General features: G+C 43.3%; 1 protein-coding gene across 1 annotated transcript in view; it reads left to right on the top strand.

Moving 5' to 3' along the window:
- Nucleotides 1-26,944, top strand: part of thsd7ab (thrombospondin, type I, domain containing 7Ab) — a 357,113-nt gene that overhangs the window by 128,320 nt on the left and 201,849 nt on the right. The window contains exons 4-5 of the mRNA XM_079562212.1: nt 11,523-11,771; nt 15,692-15,876. Of these exons, the coding sequence (XP_079418338.1) occupies nt 11,523-11,771; nt 15,692-15,876 (434 nt within the window). The remainder of the gene's footprint in view (nt 1-11,522; nt 11,772-15,691; nt 15,877-26,944) is intronic.

Genomic DNA, 26,944 nt, shown 5'->3' with positions numbered 1-26,944 from the left:
CAATCAGGCCTTTATGGCGGAGCTCTGCAGAGACGGTTGTCCGTCTGTACGTTCTCCTGTTTCCTCAGAATAACTGGAGCTCTGTCAGAGTGACCATCGAGTTCTTGGTCACCTCCCTGACCAAAGCCATTCTCCCCTGGTTGCTCAGTTTGGACGGACGGCCAGCTCTTGGAGGAGTCCTGGTGGTTCTGAACTGTGCTCTTCAGGACCTTCAATGCTGCAACAGCTTTTCTTTGCCCAGATCTGTGCTTCGATTCAAACCTGTCTCGCGGTCTACAGTTCCTTTGACTTCAGGGCTTAGTTTCTGCTCTGACGTCACTGTCAGCTGTGGGACCTTATAGCTGGTGGACTCCAGTCAACTTGGAGAAACATCTCAAGGACGATCAGAGCTCAGTTTTGAGTGCCATAGCAAAGGATGTGAATACTTCTGTACATGCAATAGTTTTATTTTGAATCAATTTTACAAAGATTTTTTTCAGTTTGGAGTTTGGAGAATTGAATCCAGTTTGGAATGAGGCTGTGATTAAATGTGGGAAAAGTGTACCTCAGTGTGGCTTCGGCTTTTGGAGTAGCAGACTGGATGCCTCTTATTATTGTTGATGTAAGCATTGAAGAAACCTATAAAAGGTGAAATCATGATGAGAACAACTGAAATGCATCTTTGTGTCCCGCTGAAATGGCTTTTTGCCCACTTTCGGGTCTCGACTCCATTTATCCCTGGTCTCAGGTGCATGCTGGGACCTCATTTTTGGCCTGAGAATTGAATGATTTAGACCAGCCCATGGGTCCACGGAGTTAAAGCTCAACTATAGTGTCCTGGCTTCATAATTCTACAATAGCAGGTTCAAATACCTCCAACACTTTCTCTTTTCACACGGGACGCTGCACTCACATTCTGAGCCTGATGCAACTCCTCAGTCAGCACCAAGTTATGGAGATAAAAATATAGTATTTGTCCACTTCTTCTACATTGAACGCAAATGTCTTTGTTCTCTGGGGGCCACATTATGGTTCCTGACTGTGATGGCGGTGCCAGGTTGGCTATGACCCAGTCCAAAATGCGAGATTACTCGCCTGGCACAGTCGTCCCCACTACTATATCCACAAGATCAACACTTGATTCCAGGCACAGATTTATTTAGCTGTAGTGGTTTGGAAAAATATTAATCAAGTCTTTGCGCTTTGTTTTAATCATTTTTATTTTCAAATAAAACATCATTGCGTAATGTGACTAAAGTAATAACTGCTTGTATTTTTACAAGCCTCTGTCACAAGTTTCTCAAAGTTCACTGTAGTCATTATTCATTCCCTTCAAGCTTCATTTACCACGTGGCTATAATGTGTTGTTTATATCCTGATCTCTTATTTCAGTGGCCCTGCTGAACACTTGTGGAATTCTTTTTTGTTTAAGTTGCTCCCTAGTGGCTGGAATGAGTAAAAAAAAAAGTGGGTTAAATCATATTGCGGGCCGTAGTTTGAGGAACCCTGAGTTACTTCAATAGTTAGTTCTAATGGTATCTCCTGGCTATAATGAATGAAAAGTTCAATGTCCATCCATTCATTTTCTTCCGCTTTATCCGGGGCCGGGTCGTGGGGGCAGCAGTCTCAGCAGAGATGCCCAGACTTCCTGATCCACACCTCCTCCTCCAGCTGTTCTGGGCCAGCTCAGAGACATAGTCCCACCACCGTGTCCTGGGTCTTCCACGAGGCCTTGTCCCACTAGGACTGGCCTGGAACACCTCCCGTGGGAGGCGACCAGGAGGCATCCGAAACAGATGCCCGAGCCACCTCAGCTGCTCCTTTCGACGTGAAGGAGCAGCGACTCTACTCCGAGCTCCTCCCGGGTAACTGAGCTCCTCACCCGAGCTCCTCTGGCGTTCGGGACATGGAAAAGTTCAATGTGAAAGCTTTTTTTCTTTTTTTTAATAGATAGATTATTTGATTTACATGACGATTACGCTTGTGTTACTTCCGTTATATCTGGAACAGCAGCCCAGGCTCCTGCTGCAGTTCAAGCCTGTAGGCCTGAACTAGCACAACTGCGAGTTAGAATTGGTTTACTCTGATGGCCCAAAAGCACTGCAGCTCACTGGAAAACGTCCTAACTCTCCAGATTACCCAGCATGCCTTTGCCCGGTATAGACGCTTGCGGTGGTCAGGGGCTGAGAAGGCTGAGGGTTCTGCTGCGTCGGCGGCGGCGGAACCAGGGTCCCAGAGGAGAGCGCACTGTCTGACCCTGAGAAGAATCTGTCCAACTCTTCGTAATATTTCTGTCCTGATCTCCTTTAACTCCATCTGACTTTCCGAGCAAACAACGGGCATTAACCTCGCCGCAGACGAGCGTCGCCATGGCAACTGAAGTCACGCTGGGATGTTTTCCAGGTTCATTATCGCAGCCGACACGTGAACCTGCGAACACTTCCCAAACTGTGGCGCGCTCATTAAAAGCATCCTCTCGACTTCATGAAGAGGCTGCGGCGACACGTCGGGAGCGGGTTCAGAAAGCCACCGTTGCCATATTTGATCAGTTATGCACTCAGCCCATTCATTAAAGCTTTGTTTGGCGTGGAAATCTCGCCTCAAAGTGCGATTTTCAAAGGACGGGAAACTGCGCGCATGCCCCCAGGATCATAAATATTAATCCTGAGCTTGTTTATTTGCGCCGGCGAAATGTGCAGAGTTGTTTTTTTGTTTTTTTGTGGCGCTTTAGCTGAAGTGGAGCAGACTCCGAGCAGACGGAGAACCAGAGCCGCGCCCGGGCGGCCTTTCCGATGTGGTTTGATGCACATCTGTCACTGGGACATCACTGAGGAGAGCGGAGCCAACAGCCAGGCCACTGACACAGACAAACATATGATTCTTTAACCATTGTAGGGCTCTAAAGAAGCGGAGACAGAGCAGATGAAGCTGTTGGACTTCCTAATGAGAGGGGGAACTCAGTATTTACGCATGTTTGTGAAGAAATAGCCTTTGAGCTCACAGTTGAATAATTAAGGATTCGTTCTCAGCATTGAAAACGTGTATGGCCCACACACGGTTTTCCATCATGTGACTTTTGACTCTGCCCCGTCTAAAATATAGCAAGCTATTAGGGCTTGGTACACTAAAATGTCATTTCGGTTTGATTCAACTAATCAGTTCAAAAAAGCCCCACGGAACTTGCGAAATATAGTTGTTCAAAGATTAAGAATGATGTTCTGTGACTCATACAGAACAAACTGCATCATTAGAGCAGAGCGATGACAGACAGAGCACAGTTCAGCAACAACAAACCCCTGTGAGGGAAGCCGTGTCAGAGGCAGCTACAGTTTACCTGGAGACTCCAATATATCTCAATACTTCTTTGTTGTATCGTATCAGAAACTATTTATCGCACAACTTTTGAGACTCAGCTCAGTTAAATATAGTTTTCCAGATTTGATGCTGATTGATTGGAACAAAAGAGCCAGACTTTTCAAAATGTCATTTGAACTTTTCAAAATGTTCTTCAATGTCAGAATGATTCACATTCAATTTAAACATTTTCGAAACTCAACTCACGCATTGTTGTCGAATTCATTTGTGGTAAAATATTGCAGTTTGCTATAATGAAAAATCATATATTTAAAGGAACAGGCCATTGTTTTTCCACACTGTGATATGTTCTTACCTTAGTTTAGACGAGTTGATGTGTACCTGTTTGGTCTTTGTGTCCGTGGAAGAGCTTGGTCGCTTCTAACTTCACCCCCGTTTGGAGCTATAGGAATACACTGGGAGAGGCCAAATGCAAACAACATCTTTGGTCGTTTTGCATGACTGAGGGCACGCACTAAGACCAGACAGGTACACATCAACTCGTCTAAGCTCTTTAATAGTTCTTCAATACTTTGTGCACTATAATATACTGTATCATAGACGTATCGTATGGGCCCTCAGTGTCGTGATACGTATGGGATTGTGACAAAAGTTTATCGTCCGGGCCCTGTTGAAAATGATTTAGCATAATCACTGTGACCTCTCAAAAGGCGTCCGTGTGAGAGCAGTGAAACATTGTTCTGCTAAATTCAAACTTGTGCTACTAAATAAATGGACCAAAATTGTACCAAAACGGTTCACAAGTAACTGAACTGAATGTGCCGATCATAGACTGTGAAATAAAGAATGGACTGGTGTTCAGCGCGGGCTGAAGCTCCATCATGCTGTGATGTGACTGGCTTTTTACAAAAGAATACTTACTACTAAATTAGGACGATGTTGCGCATGTTACGACAAACACATGGAGGTGAGAATGACGCTCCTGTGTTCAATAAAAGAGGGAAAAAAGTTTCAATGGAAATTCCATAAAAAACAGGAACTTCTAGAGCCAGCTGCCACTTCCGTACGGTTACAGGAAGAAGGTCACAATAAGTCCATTCTTAATCTCAGTCTATGGTGCTGAACCAAACGGTTCAATATTTTCTGTGTACTGTTACATCCCTATAAGCTACGCCTCTGCGGTGACTGACGTCATGAAGCTGCACCTGAGGCGAGGCTTTAAGGAACCTGAACCCTAAACTGAGTGACTGACAGCATTTAAAGGCACACAACCTGAATGTTCCTATTTTCAAAGCGTAAATGTCTGGAGTGTAAATATAATATAGACTTTTACTTACGCATTCACAATCGGTAAAAATGTGCTATATACTGGCACACTCGTCTGCTTTTCTTATAGACATTTAGAGGCCGAAGAAATGTACTGTTCTACAAGAAAATAAATGGATTACAATCACTTATTACAGCGGACTCTTGCACATGATTAACGATGTACGAGTTTCACTGGCAACTCTCCAGAGAGTTAAATGACATCTGTGCTGTGCTGAGAGTCAGTTGCAAAACATCTGGACATAAATACAATTAATCTTCGCTTCATCCACTCTTTTGTCTAAGTTCACTCATACTTCAACTTTAAAAAGGTAAAAAAAGGCAAAGTAATTCTGTTATTTTTCACAATCTGGTCAATAACATCAAAGATGTTTAAAATAACGAATAAAGAATCAAGTCAGGCTATATATTTTACAACATTTGGTATTTATTTAAACCTAACAGATTAAAACTGGCCATATAGTTAAATACACACTGTTTTTAAATGCAAAACTAAAAAACAAAACAAAAAACAAACAAAGAGAAATGTGGTCATTCTTTGTATCTGTATATGATTACTTTAGAATATATGATTATATTATTAAAATGTAAAGCATTGAGTAAGAACAAACAACACATGAGTGCACTCCACTGGTTGTAATGAAGGAGAAGCTTTTCAAATCTTTTATCAGACAGTTTGTTCCTCTTTGGTAGAGGAGCCCAGGCTGAAGAGTCTCTGTGAGAGGAATCTCACTCCTCCTCCTCCTCGTCTTCTTTGTCTGAATCTGTATCTGTATCATGTGACCCTGTGATGTGCTGGGACCTGGCTGTGGAACTCCCTTATGAAGTGGAAAGAATCACGTTGGGTCTTCATTTCTCATAAGAAGATTTAAAAACAAACAGAATACATGTGCACCAATGGGCGAGGAACGGGCTTCTCTTTGGTCCTCATAGCAGGGAGCCGACATTGCTGTAATACCGCCCCCTGGTGGCGACTCCAAAAGACACTTGGTAGACAAGATTCTAATGGGACTTCAAACCAAAATGTTTTGATCCATGTGATCGCACTGGAGAAGATGAAATATTTTAAACCATGCTGTTTTTTTGTATCAGCCTGAAATAGTGGAAGCATTTTCAGTGCATTGACTCCAGAGCCTGTCAATCAAGCTCTGGAGCTCAGGCTCCGCCCTGCGAGACGCAGGCTTCCCGCCTTTTTGACCTTTTAAGGTACAGGCTGTGTAGGAGGAGACATGTTAGTTTCACAGACGACTCAGGACTAGGGATGGGTGCCGAACCCCGGTATCATAAGTGTGCCGGTCCACCCGGGCTGATAAGCTCCAGCCCTATCGTTCTTCTTAACGGGGCCGCCGTGTTGCTGCGCTAAGCACACGCACTCAAATAATCACTAAAAAGTTTCTCTCCACTCTCATGGATGTGTTCGCTGCATCGGATCTTTTCATCCCCGTGACCCGCACGAGAGCACAGGGTGTAAAACATTGGTGTAAAACATTAAAGAGGTGCAGAAAACAGGCTGCGGCTCTAGTTCGTTATTTTACTAAACTAAGTTTTCATTTGGACTAAAGCCAAATCTAACCAACAGCCTTGATTTACTAGAATAAAAAACAAGTTAGGTCCAAATAATGTAGAGTAATACAAAATAAATATAGGCCAATGATTAATACATACAGTAGCCTCTATTTAACTTTTTATTTCTTTCAAAGTACCGATAAGAGTATTGTTAAAGTACCGGCTTGAAAAGGAGTAGTAGTATCAATAAATCCTATAATTAATAAATCCACGAAACCCATTCCTACTCGGGACCTTTACAGTGAATGGGGTTGAATAGGTAATCATATATCTCTAATTATTATATCTATGATGTCTACACACAAAAAATATTATTTACATGGTGGTCATACCGCCTTTGCTCTGCCCAATCCCGTCAGACCTTGGAAGCTAAGCAGGGAAGGGCCTGGTCGGTACTTGAATGTAGTGAGTGAGTGAGTGGTTGGTGGTGGTCGGAGGGGCCGATGGTGTAGACTGGTTGCCTCGCTTCCGTCAGTCTACCCCAGGGCATCTGTGGCTACAATAGTAGCTTACCACCACCGAGTATGGAGTGAACGAATAGTGCAATGTAAAGCGTCTTTGAGTGTCCAGAAAAGCGCTATATTAAACCGATACATTATTATTATTATTACATTATGTTACATGTGTACATTATTACTACATTTTCATTCACTTAGTGAATATATATATATATATATATATATATATATATATATATATACATATACAGTGCCTCTCGAAAGTATTCATACACCTTGAACTTTTGTACATTTTGTCATGTTTACAACCCTAAACATAAAGATTTTATTTGGATTTTTTTACTGAACGTTGACACACAAGTAACAGATGATACATGATTCTGTTATTTAAAAAAAAAATTGAAAACCGAAACGTGGGGCGTGCATAAGTATTCATACAGCATGCATGAATACTTTGTGGAACCCCCTTTTGCTGCAATAACAGCACAAGTCTTTTGGGTTTGACTCTACAAGATTAGCACATGTAGAGACAGACATTTTAGCCCATTCCTCTTTACAAACAACTCAAGCTCTGTCACATTAGAAGGAGAGCGTTTGTGAACAGCAGTTTTCAGATTATTCCACAGATTTTCAATAGGATTTAGGTCAGGACTTTGACTGGGCCATTCTAACACATTAATATGTTTGTCTTTAAACCATTCCATTGTAGATTTATCTTTGTGTTTAGGGTCATTGTCCTGCTGAAGGTGAATCTCCGCCCCAGCCTCAGTTCTCTTGCTGACTCCAGCAGGTTTTCCTCCAAAATGTCTCTATATTTGGCTCCATCCATCTTCCCAACTATTCTTACAATCTCCCCAGTTCCCGCTGAGGAAAAGCGGCCCCACAGCATGATGCCCCCCCCCCTATATTTGACACTGGGGATGGTGCACTCAGGACCATCTGCAGTGTTAGGTTTGCTCCATACATAACGTTTTGCATTTGGGCCAAAAAGTTCAATTTTTCTCTCATCTGACCGAAGCTCCTTCTTCCACATGGAGCCGTGCCCTCCATATGACTTCTACAAACTTCAAACGGGATTTCTTATGGCCTCCTTTCAATAATGGCTTTCTTCTTCCACTCGTCCATGAAGGCCAGATTTGTGTAGATACGACTTATAGCTCAGCGGCAGGACTTCACAGCTCCTCCAGAGTTATCTTGGGGCACTTGGTTGCATTTCTTCAATTCAAACTTCAGTTCAAAATGCAAAAATCCATCCAACATTTTCAAAGGTAAAAAGTGTGTGCTTTTGTGTGATATCACTATGATGTCATCTCATATGGTTCTTGTCCAATATCTTATTTTTGTAGCTGTTCAAAAGCAGAACCACCAGTGAAGTATTGTCTTAAATGTACTTGAATGAACAAGAACATACCTGTGGATGTTGATCTGAAGTATCAACAGGATCAAGAGGATTTTCTTCTATACATGCTTTTCAGTCATGTGACTTTTGTTGTTATGGTGGCCATTTTGAATACCGAAGTAGAACTGTGCAGTACTACAAATGTAGCAATATCTCTACTCAGGATGAAAATGAAAGACAACTGATCGGCAGTGGCATTTTTGTGTACTCGTAGTCATTGCTCATGAAGATAAGAGTAAAAACACGGCCCCAGAGACACACGTTTATGTGAAGAAACCAGTAAGTGAGTATTTAAGCTGCTCAAGACGCTAGCATGCTACCGGTTAGCATTTAGCTTCAACAGCTCAGCTTTACATCAAGCCTTGGACACAACATGTGACGGAGGTCAGAGCTGAGATGTTACTGTAGTATTTCCTCAGTGTTAGGTGTGAGCCACACATGTGTTTCTTGTGTTGAAGACAGTTGCTAACCGGTAGCATGCTAATGTCTTGAGCAGCTTTAACACTGACTCAGACTGAGACTCTGTTGACATAATGAACTGTAAAAATCACAGAGAAAGGTTTTCTGTTTCCTCTTTGATGTGTTTATTTAGTCTGAGGAGTGAAGCTGATCTTCCTGCTGTCGCTCCACAGACAGAGCTGCTACGTCTGTGCCACATGTGTTGGTTTCTTCACATAAACGTGAAGTCTGGTGTTTTTACTGTTATCTTCTTGAGCAATGATTACGGGTACATACAAATGCCACTGTCCATCAGCTGTCTTTCATTTTCATCCTGAGTAGAGATATTGTTACATGTTGTACTGCATAATTCTACTTTCAAAATGGCCGCCGGAACTATGTGTGAGGTCATTGGAAACTCCTGTATTGAAAGTTTACTTGTCCCATTCCAAACGTGCATGGATTGAAACAGCTGTTACGTGTTTGTGTTGAATTCTCCTACGTTTCAAATCTGAACAGTTTCTAATGACAAACTGCAGCTCGTTCACATTAGTCTCCGCTCTCCTCACTGATGCATTGTAAAACCTCTTCTTTGATTGGTTAATACAATTGTCAATCACACCCATCGGGAATTCAAAGAAATCACCCTTTGTAAGAAAGCGTATAATGTGTTCTGGCTGGACAGGCTAGTAACAATGGGGAAAGTCATTCATAAAACTAGCAAAGCCTTAGTTTAGTTTTTCCCTCTTCTGGACATACTTAATCGTTGCATTTTTCCTTCCGTCCGCCTCGGGGTAAACTGACATAAGTGAGGCAGAGAAAACGAGTTTAGTCTTCTGTCTTTTGTACCAAGCCTCTGTTGTTGTGCCCCGTCCCATTCCAAAGCCCAGTACCATCATTAGCAGTGACTTTTTCCCATCGCAAGCTTTCTCTGTCTCTCTCCGAAACCTCCTTCAGAATCCCTTCCCATAGCATCCTCTCCTTAAGCTGCAAACGCTCTCCATAATGAGGCTGTAGTAACTCTGCCAGCTCCGTCGCAGCCTATTGTGGCCCGGACTCCCCTCATCCAAACGAACAGCGTCTTAGTTATTTAAACACTCGTGTCCTCATTCTGTCGCCGTGACAGAGATGAAGAAATAATGACTGCTTTTTTACACCAAAAAGAGGGAGGGGGGGATAAAATCATTGACAACAAACGGCGCGCAGTGAAAGCAGAAAGTGGCGGAGGAGAAAGTGGGTCATTGGCGGCATTAGGGGCTTTTAAAAACACACACGGATATTGAGCAGAGAAAAACGGAGCCATGGCAGTCGCTGCATCGCTCGGCGTCTCTAAAGGCACAGTCAAAGTCGAACCTGGCGGATGTTGAGGGGGATTTAAGAGGGTATTTGTCAACAGTCACTATCTGAGAGGCGAACATAATGCAGGTTTTATCAGCGGATCAACAGGTGATCCAGGAACTTTTATGCAGATTATTGCAGATTCATTTCAGATAAGAAGCAGCATTCTCTCTAGATAGGACATGGCCACAGTAACACGTTGGAATGAATGGAAGTTCTGGTGGCCATCTTGTGACTGGCCCTTCCAACCCAGTGCAATGTCATCAAATGAAGACACCACTTATTTCCTTGACACTGTTTCATATCTATTTTTATTTCATGAGATCATTGTGACTGACTGTATGTCAAATCTGGTAAGAAAGTAAGGTTATTCCAGTATTTATGACTTTATATCATTTGTTCATGGATTTTCCTTTGTCAAACACTTCAAATCATTCTATTTATATCAAATATAACATGTGTTTCCTACTTTAAAACAGTATTTCTGTACTTTTTAACACATGGCCAGTATTTATTGGACATGGGGCAGTGATACAGTGAACCCTGGGAATGGAGAAAACAACGCTAATGCAGCTAAACAACTGAGATACAAGACTTAGAAGTCATAAACCAATCACAAACAATGAGTGTTTCACATTCTGCTGTTGGATTAATGAAAATGTTGCTCCTGGTTTTGCATTGGTTGCTAAAGTGCAGGGTCCCCAACTAAATCAGCTGGAGGGCCGCAAACTTTTCTTTCGTAACTATCACCATAGGTCCAGGGTCCGGACATATGCAGTCATCGCTCTTGAAAATGTTAAAGCATGAGCATATATATGGAAACGCTTTATAATAAGGTATGCTCGAAAGTATTTATAAGGTACTAATAAGCATTAATAATATGCTTGTAAAGTATTAACACACTGCTTATTATACTTTTATCTGTTAACATACTACGCTTATTCATAGCCAACCCTAAACCTAACCCTGACCTTAACCCTTACCCTAAAATGATACTAATGCTTATTAATACTTAATGAGCACACCTTAATCTAAAGCGAAACCTATTATTCAAATTGCAAGGATAATTTTTAATTCAGCCTTAGCAATTAAGTATATTGAGTGGATGGAAAGGCTTTGGGGTCCGGATCTGGTCCGTCCAGTTGGGGACCCCTGCTCTAGGGGTCAGCCTCGCCGGCCAGTCACAAGATGGCCGCCATGTCAAATCTGGGGTTTAGTTTGGCTTAGTTTATTTGAACAGTATGCATTCTGCTCTAAAGGAGTGGGCTGACGTAAGAAGCTTATGAGCGCCAACCCCCAAAAATCAATATGTTACTTCACAATAATACAATGTAAAAAAGAAAAACAACAAAAACACAACCACACTGGATTATTTTCTGTACATTGGTATATCTGTTCATAGTAAAAATGTCACAATGGCATCTACATAATGGAAAATGACGTGAGTTGTATTAAATATCTTAGGTACAGGGCAACACTTGCATCAGAAACACACTATTTTCTTATTGATGTCACAATGTTTTGGGCCAGTTTTTGTGCAGAACATGTACACAAGTTCTTGAAGAACTTGTTCCATAATTAATATTTGGGCATTTCTAAAACAGAAGGACAAATGTTGCACTTGTGTCAATAACAATTTGGCTTGAGCTGTTCCACTGCTGCTGAAGTCATTAAACCTAAGACTTCCATATTTCCCTCCTCAGCCTGTGCATCCCGCGGGACCTGCCCCTCACCCTGCAGTCGTGCGTCCTGCCCCGGGACTGCCAGCTGACCCCGTGGAGCCAGTGGTCGCCCTGTTCCAAAGCCTGCGCGGACCCCTCCTCTCCCCGCGGCACCAGGACACGCCTCCGCCAGGTCACCCAGCTGTCTGTGGGGGAGGGCGCCGACTGTGACCCGCTGGAGGAGACGGAGGAGTGCGACCCGACGGGCGACAGCGTGCCCCCCTGTCCCACGTGAGTCTGCTCTTCATGCATGTATCGTCGTAGAGGGAAAGGATATATTGAACCAAATGGATTATGTTAGGATTCGTAGATCTTTCGTCTGCATGAGAAGGGTTTTATCAAATGCTAACATGTTTTTCCACAACTGTCGTGATCTTCAAAAGCTCATCTGAGTAAATTCTCCTTTGTGTTACAGCTGTGCACGTTCTGATCAGCGTTTACAGTGATAAGTGCGCCCTGAAAGCAACGGCGTTCAGGACAGATACTTAACTGTGTACAGCTGTATGCTCTTTCATTTAATGGTAAAATGGTGCTCTCAGCTTGTATAGCACTTTTCCACCTACACACTCAAACAGCAAGGATCCACTCGCCTATTCACACTCTCATTCTACGACCGAAGTTTTGACATTGGGTTAGGGTTAGTTTCAGGCTTCAGACAGCGTGCGTTTAGCTGAGGCCAGTGCAGAGTCTGACCCTCCCATGCCTGGCCTCTGTAGCTTATGACACTGGCGGCGGTGTGGCGTTGACGAGATCCTAGTTCCAACGAGAGGAGACTCACTCTGCGACTAGTGTTTCAAATGGTCAGATCTGGCTTAATGGGACTTTACAGAGTTTAAACATGTTAAAACTAAATATTTTCCTCCACGTACATGTTCCAGCCATGTCCTAATGAGCCTCTAAAATCCTGCACTGTCACTCAAAAAGGTGTCACTTTGGGTCTGAAGTGCCGTCATGCACAAGTTTAATATAGAGACTGCAGTTACGTGTTAGACCTGAGGTGGCAGTAGTGAGCATAAAACTACCAACTTGCATCTAGTCTCTTTAAAGGAACAGGCCACCGTGTTTCCACACTGAGATTTGTTCTTACCTGAGCTTAGACGAGTTGATACGTACCTGTGTGGTCTTTGTGCGTGTGGAAGAACTCGGTCGCTTCCATCTTCACCCCTGTTTGGAGCTATAGGAATACACTGGGAGAGGCCAAATGCTAACAACATCTTTGGTCTTTGTGCGTGGCTGAGCGCACACACAAAGACCAGACAGGTACGCATCAACTCGTCTAAGCTCAGGTAAGAACATATCTCAGTATGGAAAAACAGTGGCCTGTTCCTTTAAGGCTTTACGATCACTGTGATAGTTTATTTAGGCTCTTAGTCATTCAGGAGTTTTCCATTGTTTTGTTCAGTGCATTTTCTTTATCTGAAAGACTTTTTTGGTTCAAATGTTTACTTCTTGCTAACTATTATTATGCTAACTCACCTTTTAGAGCTTTTTGACATGTTACAACACTGTTCCCTCATCAAAAACATACTTGCCATTGTCTTTTGACTTGAGTTCAATGTTAGCCGTAATGACATACATCACATACAATGATAGCCCATGTGATTACATGTGCGAATATAAGCTGTAATCAACTCTATTCAGTTTTAATCAGAACAATTCTCAAGGTTTTCATACACAAGGCAAGAGACGCTGCTAGTTTAGAGTCCATTGTTCTCTGTAACAATGAGAGAAAAGACAGACTTTAAAGACTCCTAACACTTCGCCCATGTTCGTGTGTTTGTGTGAATTTGTGATTAATGTATTCAGGCCGATCATTTGTAAACATGGAATTGGCTGATCCATCCATTGTTGTCCATGTAATAGAGTCCAAGTGACTGTATCATTTGTTCTACCAAAACAACATGTTTTGTCTGTGCAAGAAGGCTTTGAGACCCCAACATTCGAGACCCTTGTACCTTAAAAACTCACTTGTCCTTCCCCTTCCACTGTTCCCAAGCTCCAGCAAGGACTGGACGTCAGCTCCGCTGTCTTCAGCCCTGGGGCATCTATGCATGAGTTTAGTAATCAGCCTAAACCGGCTGCTCCTGTCGTTCTGATATTCTCTTCACCGTCAAACTCTCCCAGCTGAGGAACATTGACGGCTTTTATTTTGTAGGGACAACACGGAGCGTTTCACTGCTATTAGTGGAACACAGACATCGATGTCACTGCAGGTTTCTGTACTTTTGCTTTGCCACAGAGTTGGATAATTTATCCGGTTTAGAGGCAGAGCATTTGTGTTTGTGATCTGTCATAAATCAGACCCAAGAGAAGACAAGACGAGACAAGAGGCATGGGGCTTACCTGCACACTGGTGCGTCAGTATCATTTACACCAGTATCAGACAAATTCTTATCATGGGGAATATTTTAACAGTTAAAATACCCCCCAACATATGCCATACCACAACATTCAGTGATATTGGACTAAAATAAAGGACAGCTGATTGACCACAGCATTTGTATGTAATCGTAATAATTGCTCATGAACATAACTATAAAAGATGAGCGATCGCTCAAGAAGATAATCATAAAGATCCAGAGAGCACATGGCTACGTAAACAAACCCGCATGTGGCAAAGATGGACATTAGTGCTGTCAGTTCAACGACACTGCAGGATTTAAACAGAAACCTGTCTCTGAGATTTTACAGTTTGAAGTGTCAACAGAGCTTAAGCTGCTAAGGCCATTAGCCACAGCTTGTAGCATTCAGTTAACAACACCTGTGGCCTACAGTGATGTGCAGGTCACCTGTGGTTAATATTTTAATGATATTCGGGTCGTTTGAAATAAAGATGCCAATTAAACCTTTTTATTATACGGCTCTTCACAACGTAAGTAGAACGCTTCGTTGATTTGAATGGGATTTCCCAACGTTCTACCGGTCATTATTTTCTGATAAAGGACCTCTGAAAAAAATAATGACCGCTGCCCATGGCAACGGAGTTCTTGCTTTCATATCACTCCGCGCGTACGTAGTAGCGGACACTATCTCTGTTCCCGTCACTGCCAGAGAAGTTGGGGGAATTGCTCGTGAAGTTAGCGTGAGTCTGACTTTCAATTTACCCAAAGATTCACCGCCATTCCTCCAACTGCGCCTTCAACTAAGTGGCTAGGCTAGCTGCTAGCCTTGCTGCTTCTAGCCTAGCCAAACGCTGCAGCGCAACGCGCAAACTTTTGGGAACTATTTGTCCCGGAAGTCATTAAATAAACCTTTCGGCCTTCATAAAAGCGTACGAAGTTTATGTTGTGTGTGTTCAGTTGGCAAATGGCCGTATAATAAGCGGGATAATGTATAGAACGCTGGTCACCAGCGTTCTATACATTATCCCTTACGTAGTTTATATAGTACTAGTCTAGTACTAAAAAAAACAAGTCGGGTACAATATTTTCTTCTTTTTTTATTTGGCGGTTCGAGTTGAAAACGTTGGTCGGATGCGGGTTGTTGACACATTGATCTGCGCATTAATGTGGCCTGTCCCTGAATAAAAAAATAATAATAAAATAAAAACTATACAGTAGTAACTCAGGTCTGTCGCATGTTGCATCCAAGGCTGAATGTTTTGAGTGTGGTTCTTTCTCTAGAACAGGTTTGTGCAAATTATAGCTGTAGCTAAGGTCCACCAATGTTAGCGGTGACAGACTTCACAGTTTTAAATGGCGTCAGTAACTCTCCTGGCACTTTACATTGATAATAATACATTTTATTTGTATGGCGCCTTTCTAAGCACTCAAGGTGGCCCTACATCAAGGAGACATATTAAAAGTACAATGCAAAAACGTTATAGCGTTAAACGTTAAAATCCTAAGGTTTCACTTTTCTTTAACGACTCTGCTCATCACTGGGACTTGCACTATTTGTCGATTTAAAAGCTGTCTTCAGTCTCCCCAAAGTTTCTCTTTTCTCCCTCTGAGTTTTTGAGATTTTCCCTGTTGAGAAGAATGGTCTAAGTACGGGTAATGGCCGAGGAAACTATCCATCTGCTGACTCTTCATTTAGACTTTACATTTGATTTCCACCTGTTCCTCCGTTTGATGAACAGCGCCTGAAGATCCCAGTGAGGCGGCTGCTGTTATTAGACTTACAAAAACAGATGGTCCCTCTGTGCGCAGGTTCACGTGGAGGAGCTCGGAGTGGAGCGAGTGCAGGGTGGACCTGCTGTTGGGTCAGCAGGACCGTCGTCGCGGTAACCTGACGGGCCTGTGTGGCGGGGGCCTGCAGACCCGCGAGGTCTACTGCGTCCAGGCCAACGCCGAGCTGCTCACGTACATCAGCGAGCTCAAGCAGAAGGACAAAGGTAAAGTATTTATATAGTCCCCACCAAACAGTACATCCATCGTGTTGTGTGCGGATGTTTTCTACCATATACCAGAATGTCACAGCTCATAAACACAGAGATTCACCTGGACTTTTCTTCACTTACGTGCCTGACATTTCGAGAATCATCCAGTTCTCTTCTTCAAAGGTGTTAATTCCCTTCAGGTTGTAGAATGGACATCACATGCCGTTCATACTTCTTGTCTGTGGCGTGGCGCTCATGAATCACTTCACAAAGAGAGTACAAGAAGACCTCACTGCTCTGTGGAGCTCTGTGGAGCTCTGTGGAGCGCTCTCTCTATATTATTGGGGTTGTCGTGGTTGATTCTGTTGTGGAGATGGATGTAAGCATGTAGTGCAGTGGAGTAATAGCAGCTCTAACTTTGCGGAGCATCAATGGTCACTAGGCAGGTCAACACCACAATGTAGCAACAGGGCGTCTTCACACATGTAGGAGCATTTACTTCAAAGTTTGCTAAGGCCTGTTTCACACCGCACGCGGATTCGTCAACGAATTGACGAGCGAACCAGCCAGCGCCAGCATTCGCAAGCCGTGCTTCAAGTCGCGCCCTGTTGTTCAGATGGGAAAGCTCTTGTGTACAGACAGCACGCCGAGGCCTCCGCTCCGAAAACCAAAAATGGAACTCGAGCGCATTTCATTCGCGTGTGGGCCGCGCAGCGAAGCGACTTTCAACACCAAAATGTACAAAAATACACTTTTATAAAGCAATTTCACGTCTATCCAATCGTGTACTTGGAATACATAAGGAAATATACTTAAATATAACTTTAGGCATAATAATAACATAATTTTCAATGGCTACTTTTTTTCATTCTTTTTTCTATTGTGCTTAAAACACATTTTGCATGTTAAGGAGACATATCAGTTGTATTCCTATCTTGTAATTATTATAGTGTTGCTTTAGAATGAACCACGAGACGCTTGAGTCCAATACTACTCTAGGCACTTCGCCCCTGCTCCATGGTGGTATCAATACATGCCGCTTGCCGCGAGGTAGTTCTGCCGCAAAGGGCGCTCGGCTCTGAGCTCGGCGTGCGGTGTGAAACAGGCCTCAGTCCACATTCACATGCTCAAGATCTGATATAAAATGTGTCCATTTAGCCTCATCAAAGGAGTACTCCATATGTCCTATGATACAGCGCATGTTCATTAAAAAAGAGGAATGAAAGTTGAAAACAGTTTGGCGCGCGGTCGGCCGCCTTCACTTCACCTCCGCATCTCGGAGCGGCTGTTTAGTTTGACCTAAAGTGCTGTGGTTGGATTCACACTGACCTAAAACCCCCTTTTATGTGGACCTAACAGTGAAAAAAACCCTTAATCTCATGTTGCGTATTGTGTATGAATAAAGCATTTCAATAAACTGTTACTGTTAATAAACTGATGCAAAGCTCCTGAAGTTAGCTGCTGACCTTTAGCTTGACCTCTTGAGTGATCAAATCTGTTTCCCACCTTAACCCATGTTATATAAAACTTATCTGACTAATGTTTATCCATGAATATTCATCTGTCTCCTGAATTTGGTCGGTCTTTTCTTTATTGCAGAAACCCATTATTACCGAAGTTTAACAAACTGTTTTGCAGAAAGAGTGCACTATAGTCGGGGTGGGCCGAGATACAAATCCCACCAGATGAGACGAGACATGAGATTGACTCTACGAGAACGAGACAAGATTTTGACATAGTTTGCAATAATTAATAATAGTTTGAAAATATTTTGTATGGAGCCATTGTATTGTATTGTTTGTAACACAATCAACAAACTAATAAGAAGCTCTATTTGTGTGCATATTTAATATTAGAACAAGGCCAGGGACGTGCACAGATAGAGCCCAGGTGGTGCTCAAGCACCTGCCCCTTTGCCCTGTGTCCTTTAAGTGCCCGTCTGAAGACCTGTTTTTTTCCTACCCAATATTAAGTATTATTTCTTTTATTGTTCTTTGATATTTGCCCTACTAAGCCAACATGTGCTGAAAGTACAGTTTTAATGTTCAACAACTTCAACTCGCGCTTCATTCCTCCTCCGCCTCTCGCTGTGCCGTCCCCGCGTTTCCCCCGTTCGAGAAGATGGTACAGCCCATCTCTGTAAGAAGTAAACTGTAAATCCGATAACTTTATGAACGAGTCTGCGCGACATGACTGGATTATTAAGGGGAAAGGAAACTAAAGGGCCGTCAGTGCGAGGACGTCAGCGCCGCCGCGCGTGTCGAGACCGTCCGGACAAAGTCAGCGGTAACAAGTCACTCACTTTAGTGGTTTGTTTTGTCGCTATAAAATGTTCTGAAAATTACCTCTATTACTCAGACTAAGTCAGGGCTGAGCGTAGACCAGGGCCAGAGCAGAGTGAACTGAGCTAAGGAGACAGAGGGGAGAGGAGATGCCTGGGTTCTGGACACTGTGCATCTGTGTGAACAGCCCAGGATTATTGTTTTTTAGCATATTTTTGACATGGACAAAAATATCCATGTCATGATATTGACAGATGTTTTAAGTGTAGGCTATAGTACATTTGCATCATTTATTTGTATTTGTGCTAGACTTCAGTGCAGAGCAGAGCCTTGTGATAGTCCTACATCGTCCTCTAAAGTCTATGCAGTTTACCATTAGGTTCACATAATTGGACATTTTATGTTGCTGTGTTAATCAATGGTCTGTTAGTCTCACTAATTACAGAAAAATCACTTTTTTTGTCTTTTTTTGGGGGGTGGGGGGGTTGTGCCCTTTTGTCTTGGTTGAGCACCTGCCCCTGAAAATGTCTGTGCACGCCACTGAACAAGGCTAATACATTTGGCTCTTTAGACAGGTGTATTCTGATTACATTTCCTAATGCAATTGTAAATAATAATTAAATAGAATTCGAAGCTTAAAAGTTAATTCACTAGGGAAAGAAGGAGACACAGACTTAGATTTAGTATGTAAGCAGTCTGAGAGTGATTCTTAGTTAGACTGACCTCTTTTGACCTCAAATGTCCTGCTGTAATCATCCTGAACATCCTGCACGCTGGCGTCTCCGTCGTTGTCCGCGTGGGCATGACATATTTCGTGCGTAGTAGATGCGCGTGTACAATCGCAAAATAGACGACAGATCGACCCGGACTGGCCGTGCAGCGGGAAATTGTTGTTTCCAACAGCGGAGACTTTAGTTCGTAATGAAAGAGAAAGTAACGAGGTGCGAGTGTGGATCTGCAGCGGCTCCAGTCTGCAGGTTTAAACACCGAGGCGGCGGTCACCAGCGCCTCACCTGAAAACGTATCACTTTTCTTTCTTTTTTAAGAGGGGGTATTATGCTTTTTTCAATCACATAGCACCAGTCTGTAGCACACTACAATGATGACCAAACCTTCTGTTGGTCTGTAAATGCAGTAAATTAGAATAACTGCCTTGTATGTATTTGCTCTCTCAAAATGGCTGTAGTGAATGTCTTGAAATCGGCCTCTGTCTCTTTAAGAACCTCTGAGCCTTTAGACACGCCCCCTCCACACGCTGTCTGTGGCATCAGTGGGGAGGGGGTTCTGCTGAGGAGCAGTGGTTGGTTACTCGGCTGGTGACGAAAGCTCGGCTGGTGACGAAAGCTCGGAGGCGTCTCCAGGAGGTGGGGGCGTTCCTAGGAGGACTCAGGCAAACCTATCCCTAAAATCGCCATCAGAGTTTTTACAGATTACTCAGAAATACGTGAATGTGCCAAGGCAACACTTCAGCCATGTTTTTAATGAGGGAGTGACAGAATAACATGATGGAAAGCTTGAAAAAGTCCATTTTGCATAATACCCCCCCTTTAAGTGTCGATCAATATACCGTATTTTCCTGAACTATACGTCGCTCCGGAGTTCAAGACGCACCAGCCAAAAAATGCCAAATGAAAAAACAACAAGCTGAATAGGCGTGCGGTATGCTAACGTAGCACATTGATGGTTAGCAACATGAAGCTAAACAATGTAATAAATATGTGTCTGATATGTTAACGTCACATAAACAGCTCAGATCACTATTATAGCATGAAGAACATACCAAACTCTCCATCTCACTCCAAGTCAATCGCCTTGGCAACTCCCTGGGCACGGAGGCGTAACTGCACCGTTGACAAGCCTCTCCCTGGCCATCGAGCTTTTAGCACTTGATTAGCTTTGTTTTGTTTACTTCATAGCAGTTCTTGCTCACTCCAAACTTTCTTTCTGCTGCTCGATTAGCCTGCAGTGCCCTCTAGCGGCATGCGAAAGTATATATTACCTGTAAGAAGTCTATAGGTCTATAAGCAGTATCTATATCCAAATTGCAGCCTACAAAAAAATAAAAGAAGAAAAAAAACAAGATCACTTTACACTATGAAGAAAAATCTCGTAGCAATTTGATCTCGGCCCATCCCTACTACATAGTCTGTTAAAGAGTGCAGCACTAGTGAATGGGTGGGTTAGGGGTAGAGGGGCATGGGTGGTCCACAGCCATACCATAGCCAGTTTTAGCCACATGATCTGGAAACCCAAAGTATAGAGCTCATGTATACAGTGTCCTGTAAGCTTATTTTAAAAGCAAATAACTTTGCCCAAATGTTTTAGTTAGAACCTTTGATTCACATGTTTACCTAATATACAGTATATGGAGAAATCCTACATGCCTGCCTCTGAATGAGTAATTCTGTTGATTTACTTTATTCGTGTAGCCAATCAACAATCAGAACAACATTCATCAAAGCAAACATACACAGATCAGACAAGCTCTGCACTGACTCTCGCTGGTGCCTTGAATTCCACAGCCCCCCCCCTCGTCGTGCCACTTGTGCGCCCGCTGCACGCCCCTTCCACTCGCACTCCCGGGAACGCTTGTCCTCGCGTTTTGGTAATTGCGCGGCGGAGCTTCTTCCTTTCTTCATGGCAGCGTACGGCTGTCACAAAACACGGCAGCCGACAAATCAGCGCGATCCTCAAGTGAAACGGCTGCACTTGTGATCAAAGATGCCACGCTGCCACACGCCGCCGAGCGTTAGCGCACGCCGCTGTCCCGAGGTGGCTTCCACGCAGATCAACACGTCCATGTACGGGCATACCAATTACATAGGAACAGTCTTTGTAGGTCTATAAGCAGCACTGTGGTTATGAACTAACGGGGCTTTAGTGTGAAGCAACAGCTGGTTCATAAAAACACACTCCAAGGATTTTAATTGCCCAAAGTAATTACTGTTAAAGATGATCAAATAGTTAGGGGGGTATTTCACATAATCATTTTTTTTTATTCTGTCTACCTCATCAAAGACATATCTGCAGTTGTTTTGAGGTATTCGTGCATGTTTGGGACTAGTCTCAGTGTGGCAGCTCATACCACAGGTTGCCAAAGTGGTACAGAATATTTTTTTCTGTTTAAATGAGTAAAAAAGATACCGTTTTTATATTGGGGGTTGCTTTGTGGTCCGACCTGAGTCAGTTTAGTCCACATTCACTTGCTCATGATACAATGGGCACCCACACACACACATGCACATTTCCCTGGTCATTTATGTCTCGTGCTTAAATACTGCGAGGCTGAGGAGAAATGCACTTAAATTGGACTCGTAGAGAGGAGATTATTACAGCGCAGCAGGCAGAGAGAGAGGGCCAGAGGAGAGATCCATTTTGCCTCGTCAGAGTATAATCCAAACGTCCTGTCATGCAACGCGTGTTCATTGAAAAGAGGAATAAAAGCACAGTTTTTTAGCTGGAGGTCGGCCGCCATAGAGTGTCACAGGCCGCTCCGAGAGAGACACCTGTTTTCAGCCCGCTGTTTAGTTTGGCCCAAAGGGTGGCAGTTGGATTCGCACTGACTCACAACCGGCACTCGCGGGTCATTTTTTCACTGTCTTCTATGCTACAAAAAGAAGAGTCGTGCTTTCCCGAACAAAATCCTCTTCATGCATGACAACGCACAATGTCATACTGTAAAGAATACCTCTGCATCACTGGCTGCTATGGGCATAAAAGGAGAGAAACTCATGATGTGGACCCCCTCCTCCCCTGACCTCAACCCTGTTGAGAACCTTTGGAGCCTTAACAAAAAACTTCTCTGAGGGTGGGAGGCAGTTTTCATCCAAACGGCAGCTCTGGGAGGCTATTCTGACATCCTGCAAAGAAATCCAAGCAGAAACTCTCCAAAAACTCACAAGTTTAATGGATTTAAGAATTTTGAAGCTGCTCTCACACAAGGGCTCCTATGGTAAAATATAACTTCACCTGTAAAGATGTGTTGGAGCCATATATGCTTTGATCTGTCCTTTAGCCTCCTGCCACTGTGTGGCGCTGTGTGTATCATATGTGATTGATTATCTGCCCTATATGAGGGGGAAGGGAAGGGCACGCAGGTGTTGGAGTGTAGAGGTATACAGTTTTTCGACCGTGTCTATTGGCTGTGGAATCTCCTGTGTATTTTGTGGTTTGTGGATGGCTGGTAATGCCAATAAACTCTTTGGAACACAGTAATTGTCATGGACTTTGTTGAAGAAGACACGCGTCCGAGACGCCTTTAAACACTACAGCTAAAGCAGATATTGCACAGGGCAATTCGGCCGCTACATTTGTCGAAAAACTCCCTCAGGCACCGGGCGTTGGTGGTGCCTGCTGTGATTGGCACGGCACGGTTACCTGGAGCAGAGGACCCACCAACTACCGTAGCGGAGATCGTCGCAGGTCTACGGCGAGCCGGCGGACTGTTGGCGGGAGGAGGAAGGAAAGGGACGGTATCGAAGACGGTCTGCGTCCTCTATCTACAACGGTGGCGAGGCACGGAGACGGCGCGGGAGCATGATTGCAACGGAGAGGCCGCAAGCATCACAAGGAAGCAGCCCGCCCCGCAGTGAGCGCCACGCGTTTGGAGAAGGCCGCGTGGATTGTCCATGGGGTATGAAACACGCTTGCTTTGATTGTAAAGTGACTTGCCCATGATGGCGCACGGAGAGAATACGGACTTTTGGGAACGGGACTTGGTGTGCACTGTAAAAAAGAACACTGTAAAAACTGCGCACAACCCACTTCGATATAAAAATGACAAAATAAAAAGTGAAAGGTCACATAAAGACACTCGTGACAGTTTAAAGAAAATGAAAGCTTCGATGGCAGCTACGCTTGTGAAGGCAAAAGCTGAGCATGCTGCGCTAATGGTTAAAGCTTCATTTATGGAACAGCAATATGAGCTTGAAGCAAAACAACGTGTTATTCAAAGAAGATTAAAAGAACTGGAGCTTGAAACTAAAATAGCTGAGGTTACTACAAAACTGGCTGTTTTAAATTCTTCAAAGAAACATAGGCCTAAATCTGCTAAATCCAGTAGGCCTACGGCTCAAGAAAAGCCCCAGCCTAAACCAAACGACACTCGAGCCTCGGCAGAATGTGTTTCTGGTGAAACAGGGGCCGGTGACAAATTTGAAGAAATGGACTGGGAGGGACCTGAGATCTACGTCCCAGTGGTGGTTCCTTGTACTGATACAGGGGCCGGTAACCCCACTGAAAAGCACACTTGTAATGAATCCGCGCACAGTTCTCTACCTGCTGCTCCTGAGCACCAACCGGAGGTTCAGGTTCCTGATGTGGACCTGGTGGAATCGGATTCAGTCAACTTGGACAATGAAAGCAGGTTACGTGTTGACCAGCCTCTTGCTGAGGTGGGTTTTGTAGGCTCTAAGGACGAGGAGCCGGAGAAGACTGCCATCTCGGTCACTGTGGAGGAGGACAGTGACGGGCCTGTTCCAAAATGGCTGCTGCTTGGGCTAGTTAGTGGCCCATTCAAGGATGCACTGCTCAGTGCCACAAATTACTTCCATCTTGAAGTGAACAACATTACAACAGTTGTTGCGCTATCCCCACAAACTCCTGGAGAGTCAAGGAACTCTGAAAAATGTACTGTTTGGATGATTTTTGCTTTGTTACTGCTTGGTTGGCAAGCCCACAAACTGTTTCAACTAAAGAGTTACAAAGCCTTCAAAAGAAAAAGGTGGAAATGTATGTGTTGATTCTAAATTAATAAGAATGGAATGCAAATGCTAATTATGAAATATGTTGAGTATTGACAAGATTTTTGGAATGTGGATAATGGTTTTGTTTGACCTAAAATGTGTTCCCAAGAAAAGCTGCAATTTTAGAATTTAAATAAGAATGTCAAGTAAGCTTTGTTTTGGCTCCATATTAAGTTTTGTATGTAATTGTTTTCGCTCCAGGGTCCAACAATTAAGGGGCCGGTGTGTTGGAGCCATATATGCTTTGATCTGTCCTTTAGCCTCCTGCCACTGTGTGGCGCTGTGTGTATCATATGTGATTGATTACCTGCCCTATATAAGGGGGAAGGGAAGGGCATGCAGGTGTTGGAGTGTAGAGGTATACAGTTTTTCGACCGCGTCTATTGGCTGTGGAATCTCCTGTGTATGTTGTGGTTTGTGGATGGCTGAAGGTAATGCCAATAAACTCTTTGGAACACAATCATTTTCATGGACTTTGTTGAAGAAGACACGCGTCCGAGACGCCTTTAAACACTACAGCCAAAGCAGATATTACACAGGGCAATTCGGCCGCTACAAGATGTTTTTGATTGAAATATCTTTTGATTTCAGTAAGTATGACCTCCTAATGCTACACATTCAACAAATGACCATTTTCAGTTAATTACAAGCTTTAAAATGTATTGAAACGATGAGTTGCAGAATAATTTGGAACAGTGGATTTTAAGGTTTTTACTATATATATTTTTGAAAAAAATACTGTTTTCACTGGGAGATTTTTTCAACCACATTTAAATGATCCTCTACCAGTTAAAGACTTAAAAATTATGCTGACTCTCATTTGAGTTGACCGTTTAGAAAATCTTAGAAAAATGTCATTTGCATAATAATTTGGAACGCAGTGTATATAATCTAACGGCCCATTCTTCTTGATCATACACTTTTGATCAGGGTCACTTTTGGCACTTTCTTTTTTATTCTGATTTAAAAATATCAAACTCAGTTGTTTCATCATAAATGGCTTCACACAATTGGAATTGAACCCAGACCTTCTAGCTGTGAAGCACAAGCACTAACCGCTGTACTACCGTGTCGCCCTATGCTACCTTTTAGGAGGAAAAACAGTTAAAGACGAGGTACCTGACTTTTCATTGTTGTAGAGTACATTTATTTTTGCAGAGCATGTTGTAAACAAAGCAAGAAACAGATCTTGCATTCATTGTCTTCACCAACAGTTTATTGCGTGATGGAAGATAGAAATAGAATCTGAATTATTGCAATTTGTTTTGGGTGCTGGTCCTGCTTCACTTTGCCACTGCTCAAATCTGTGCCCGGGCATGAAACGTGCACATTATTCATTTTCTTGAACAATTCGGATATGCTGGAGGGATTGTGAGAGCTAGAAACGGGTTGCAGCAAAACTAAAAATTGCAGTTTGAACAGGAAAATCTTTGTCATTTAGACCTGTCAGAATGAGAAAATACCAGGAGTACTTCATTCCATTTCTCCATTCAGTCGACTTGCACCGACCTCCTAAGGTCGGCAGCACCTGTGTTTAATATGGGCCTGTTCATTTCCACGTTGCACCAGAGTTACGGCGTAATCTCCTCCCTCCTGTGAGACATGGATTAGACCTATAGAGCGATGCGAGCCGGATATCTTCATTCCTGCTCCTAATCGTTTCCATCTTAATCTTCACACAAGCTTCAGATCTGACCCAGGATCAGCTAAAAGACCGGCAAAGGCCTAGTCAGAGCTTCAATCGGAGATCTCATTCTGCTTCCACTCGGACAGCGAAATGAACACGCCAAAGAGACAACACTCGTACTTTCTCCTGTACGACCTCATTTAGGAGAAAATACAGTGAGCAAAGTTATATTGACAGAGCAGATGTTTGGGGTGAAGTGCAGCCATCTTCCCCCCAGAACAGCTGTAGGAGGTGTGGGTGGATCGGGAAGTCTGGGCATCTGGATGGATGGATGGATGGATGGATGGATGGATGGATGGATGGATGGATGGATGGATGGATGGATGGATGGATGGATGGATGGATGAAAGTTGCCCTGTTTTTTGGCTACTTGGAGAAGGGCATTGGCAATCTTGAATTTTTGTGGATGATTTCAAATTGGCTGCAGAAATGGAACCATAAGTAGGACTTGGTGTTAAATGATACCAATATGGTAGGCCTAGTGAAAAAAAGGTTTAGGTACTACTGGTATTGAAAAAATGAATATATAGAAAACAAGTAGCGGCAAAGAATATTACTGTATATCTTTAGAGACCAGATTTTGATGCCTGTTGGTCCTAGGGCAGCATTAAAGAAAGTTACTTGGTTATTTAAGATCAAATAGACAAAACAAATTGCACATTTATGGAATACATTAACATTATTGTTCTGTTTTCTGGTTCTGGGTGATAAATATTTTTAGTATAGGTATAAAAAGAAGCCTCGTTCAGGTATCAGTATCATAAACCAAGTATCGGTATCGAAAAGAAAGTGTAACAGTACCCAGCCCTAACCATGAACAGCATTTTCTATATGGTCCCATGTCTCTTACTTCTTTGTGTCAGGGTTATTTGTTCGTCTGCCTTGATTCAAATGAGAACTGTGTGGCGTGGAGTCCATGAAACTCTCTATGCACTGTCCCTGAGCCACTCTGAAGGCCGTGTGAGGCTTGGAGGTCTGTAGCGATTGACTGCAGAAAGTTAATGACTTTCTTGCATTGTCGGTGAGCAGTGTGGTGTGAAAGAGTCCTTTTGGCCTGGACCTGGATTTCCAAGTCACTCCCGCATTGAGTACCGCGACAGGCCCTGAGCCCTAGCCCTGTGAGACCTAATATAATCTATGAAAATGATATGCCAAGGGAATGGGCTGCGGAGTGAAGGCCCACAGGCAGTGGCCTCAACCCTTTATTAAAATGATGTTGAGTAAGCACTTTTGGCTGATGGTATTAGGATGGATCAATAGTGGTTTGGCATCAGAATGTTAATAAATCGTGATTAGAAGTCTTGTGCGCCGCTGCATTTATGGTACAATGATCTGGAGCTGAGCAAATGCATCTCAGAGCAGAGTAAACA

This window comes from Gobius niger, assembly GCF_951799975.1.
Source record: "Gobius niger genome assembly, chromosome: 8".
Lineage (NCBI taxonomy): Eukaryota > Metazoa > Chordata > Actinopteri > Gobiiformes > Gobiidae > Gobius > Gobius niger.
Note: the sequence above shows the minus strand (reverse complement) of the source record. Positions and strands in the feature narration are given on the sequence as shown.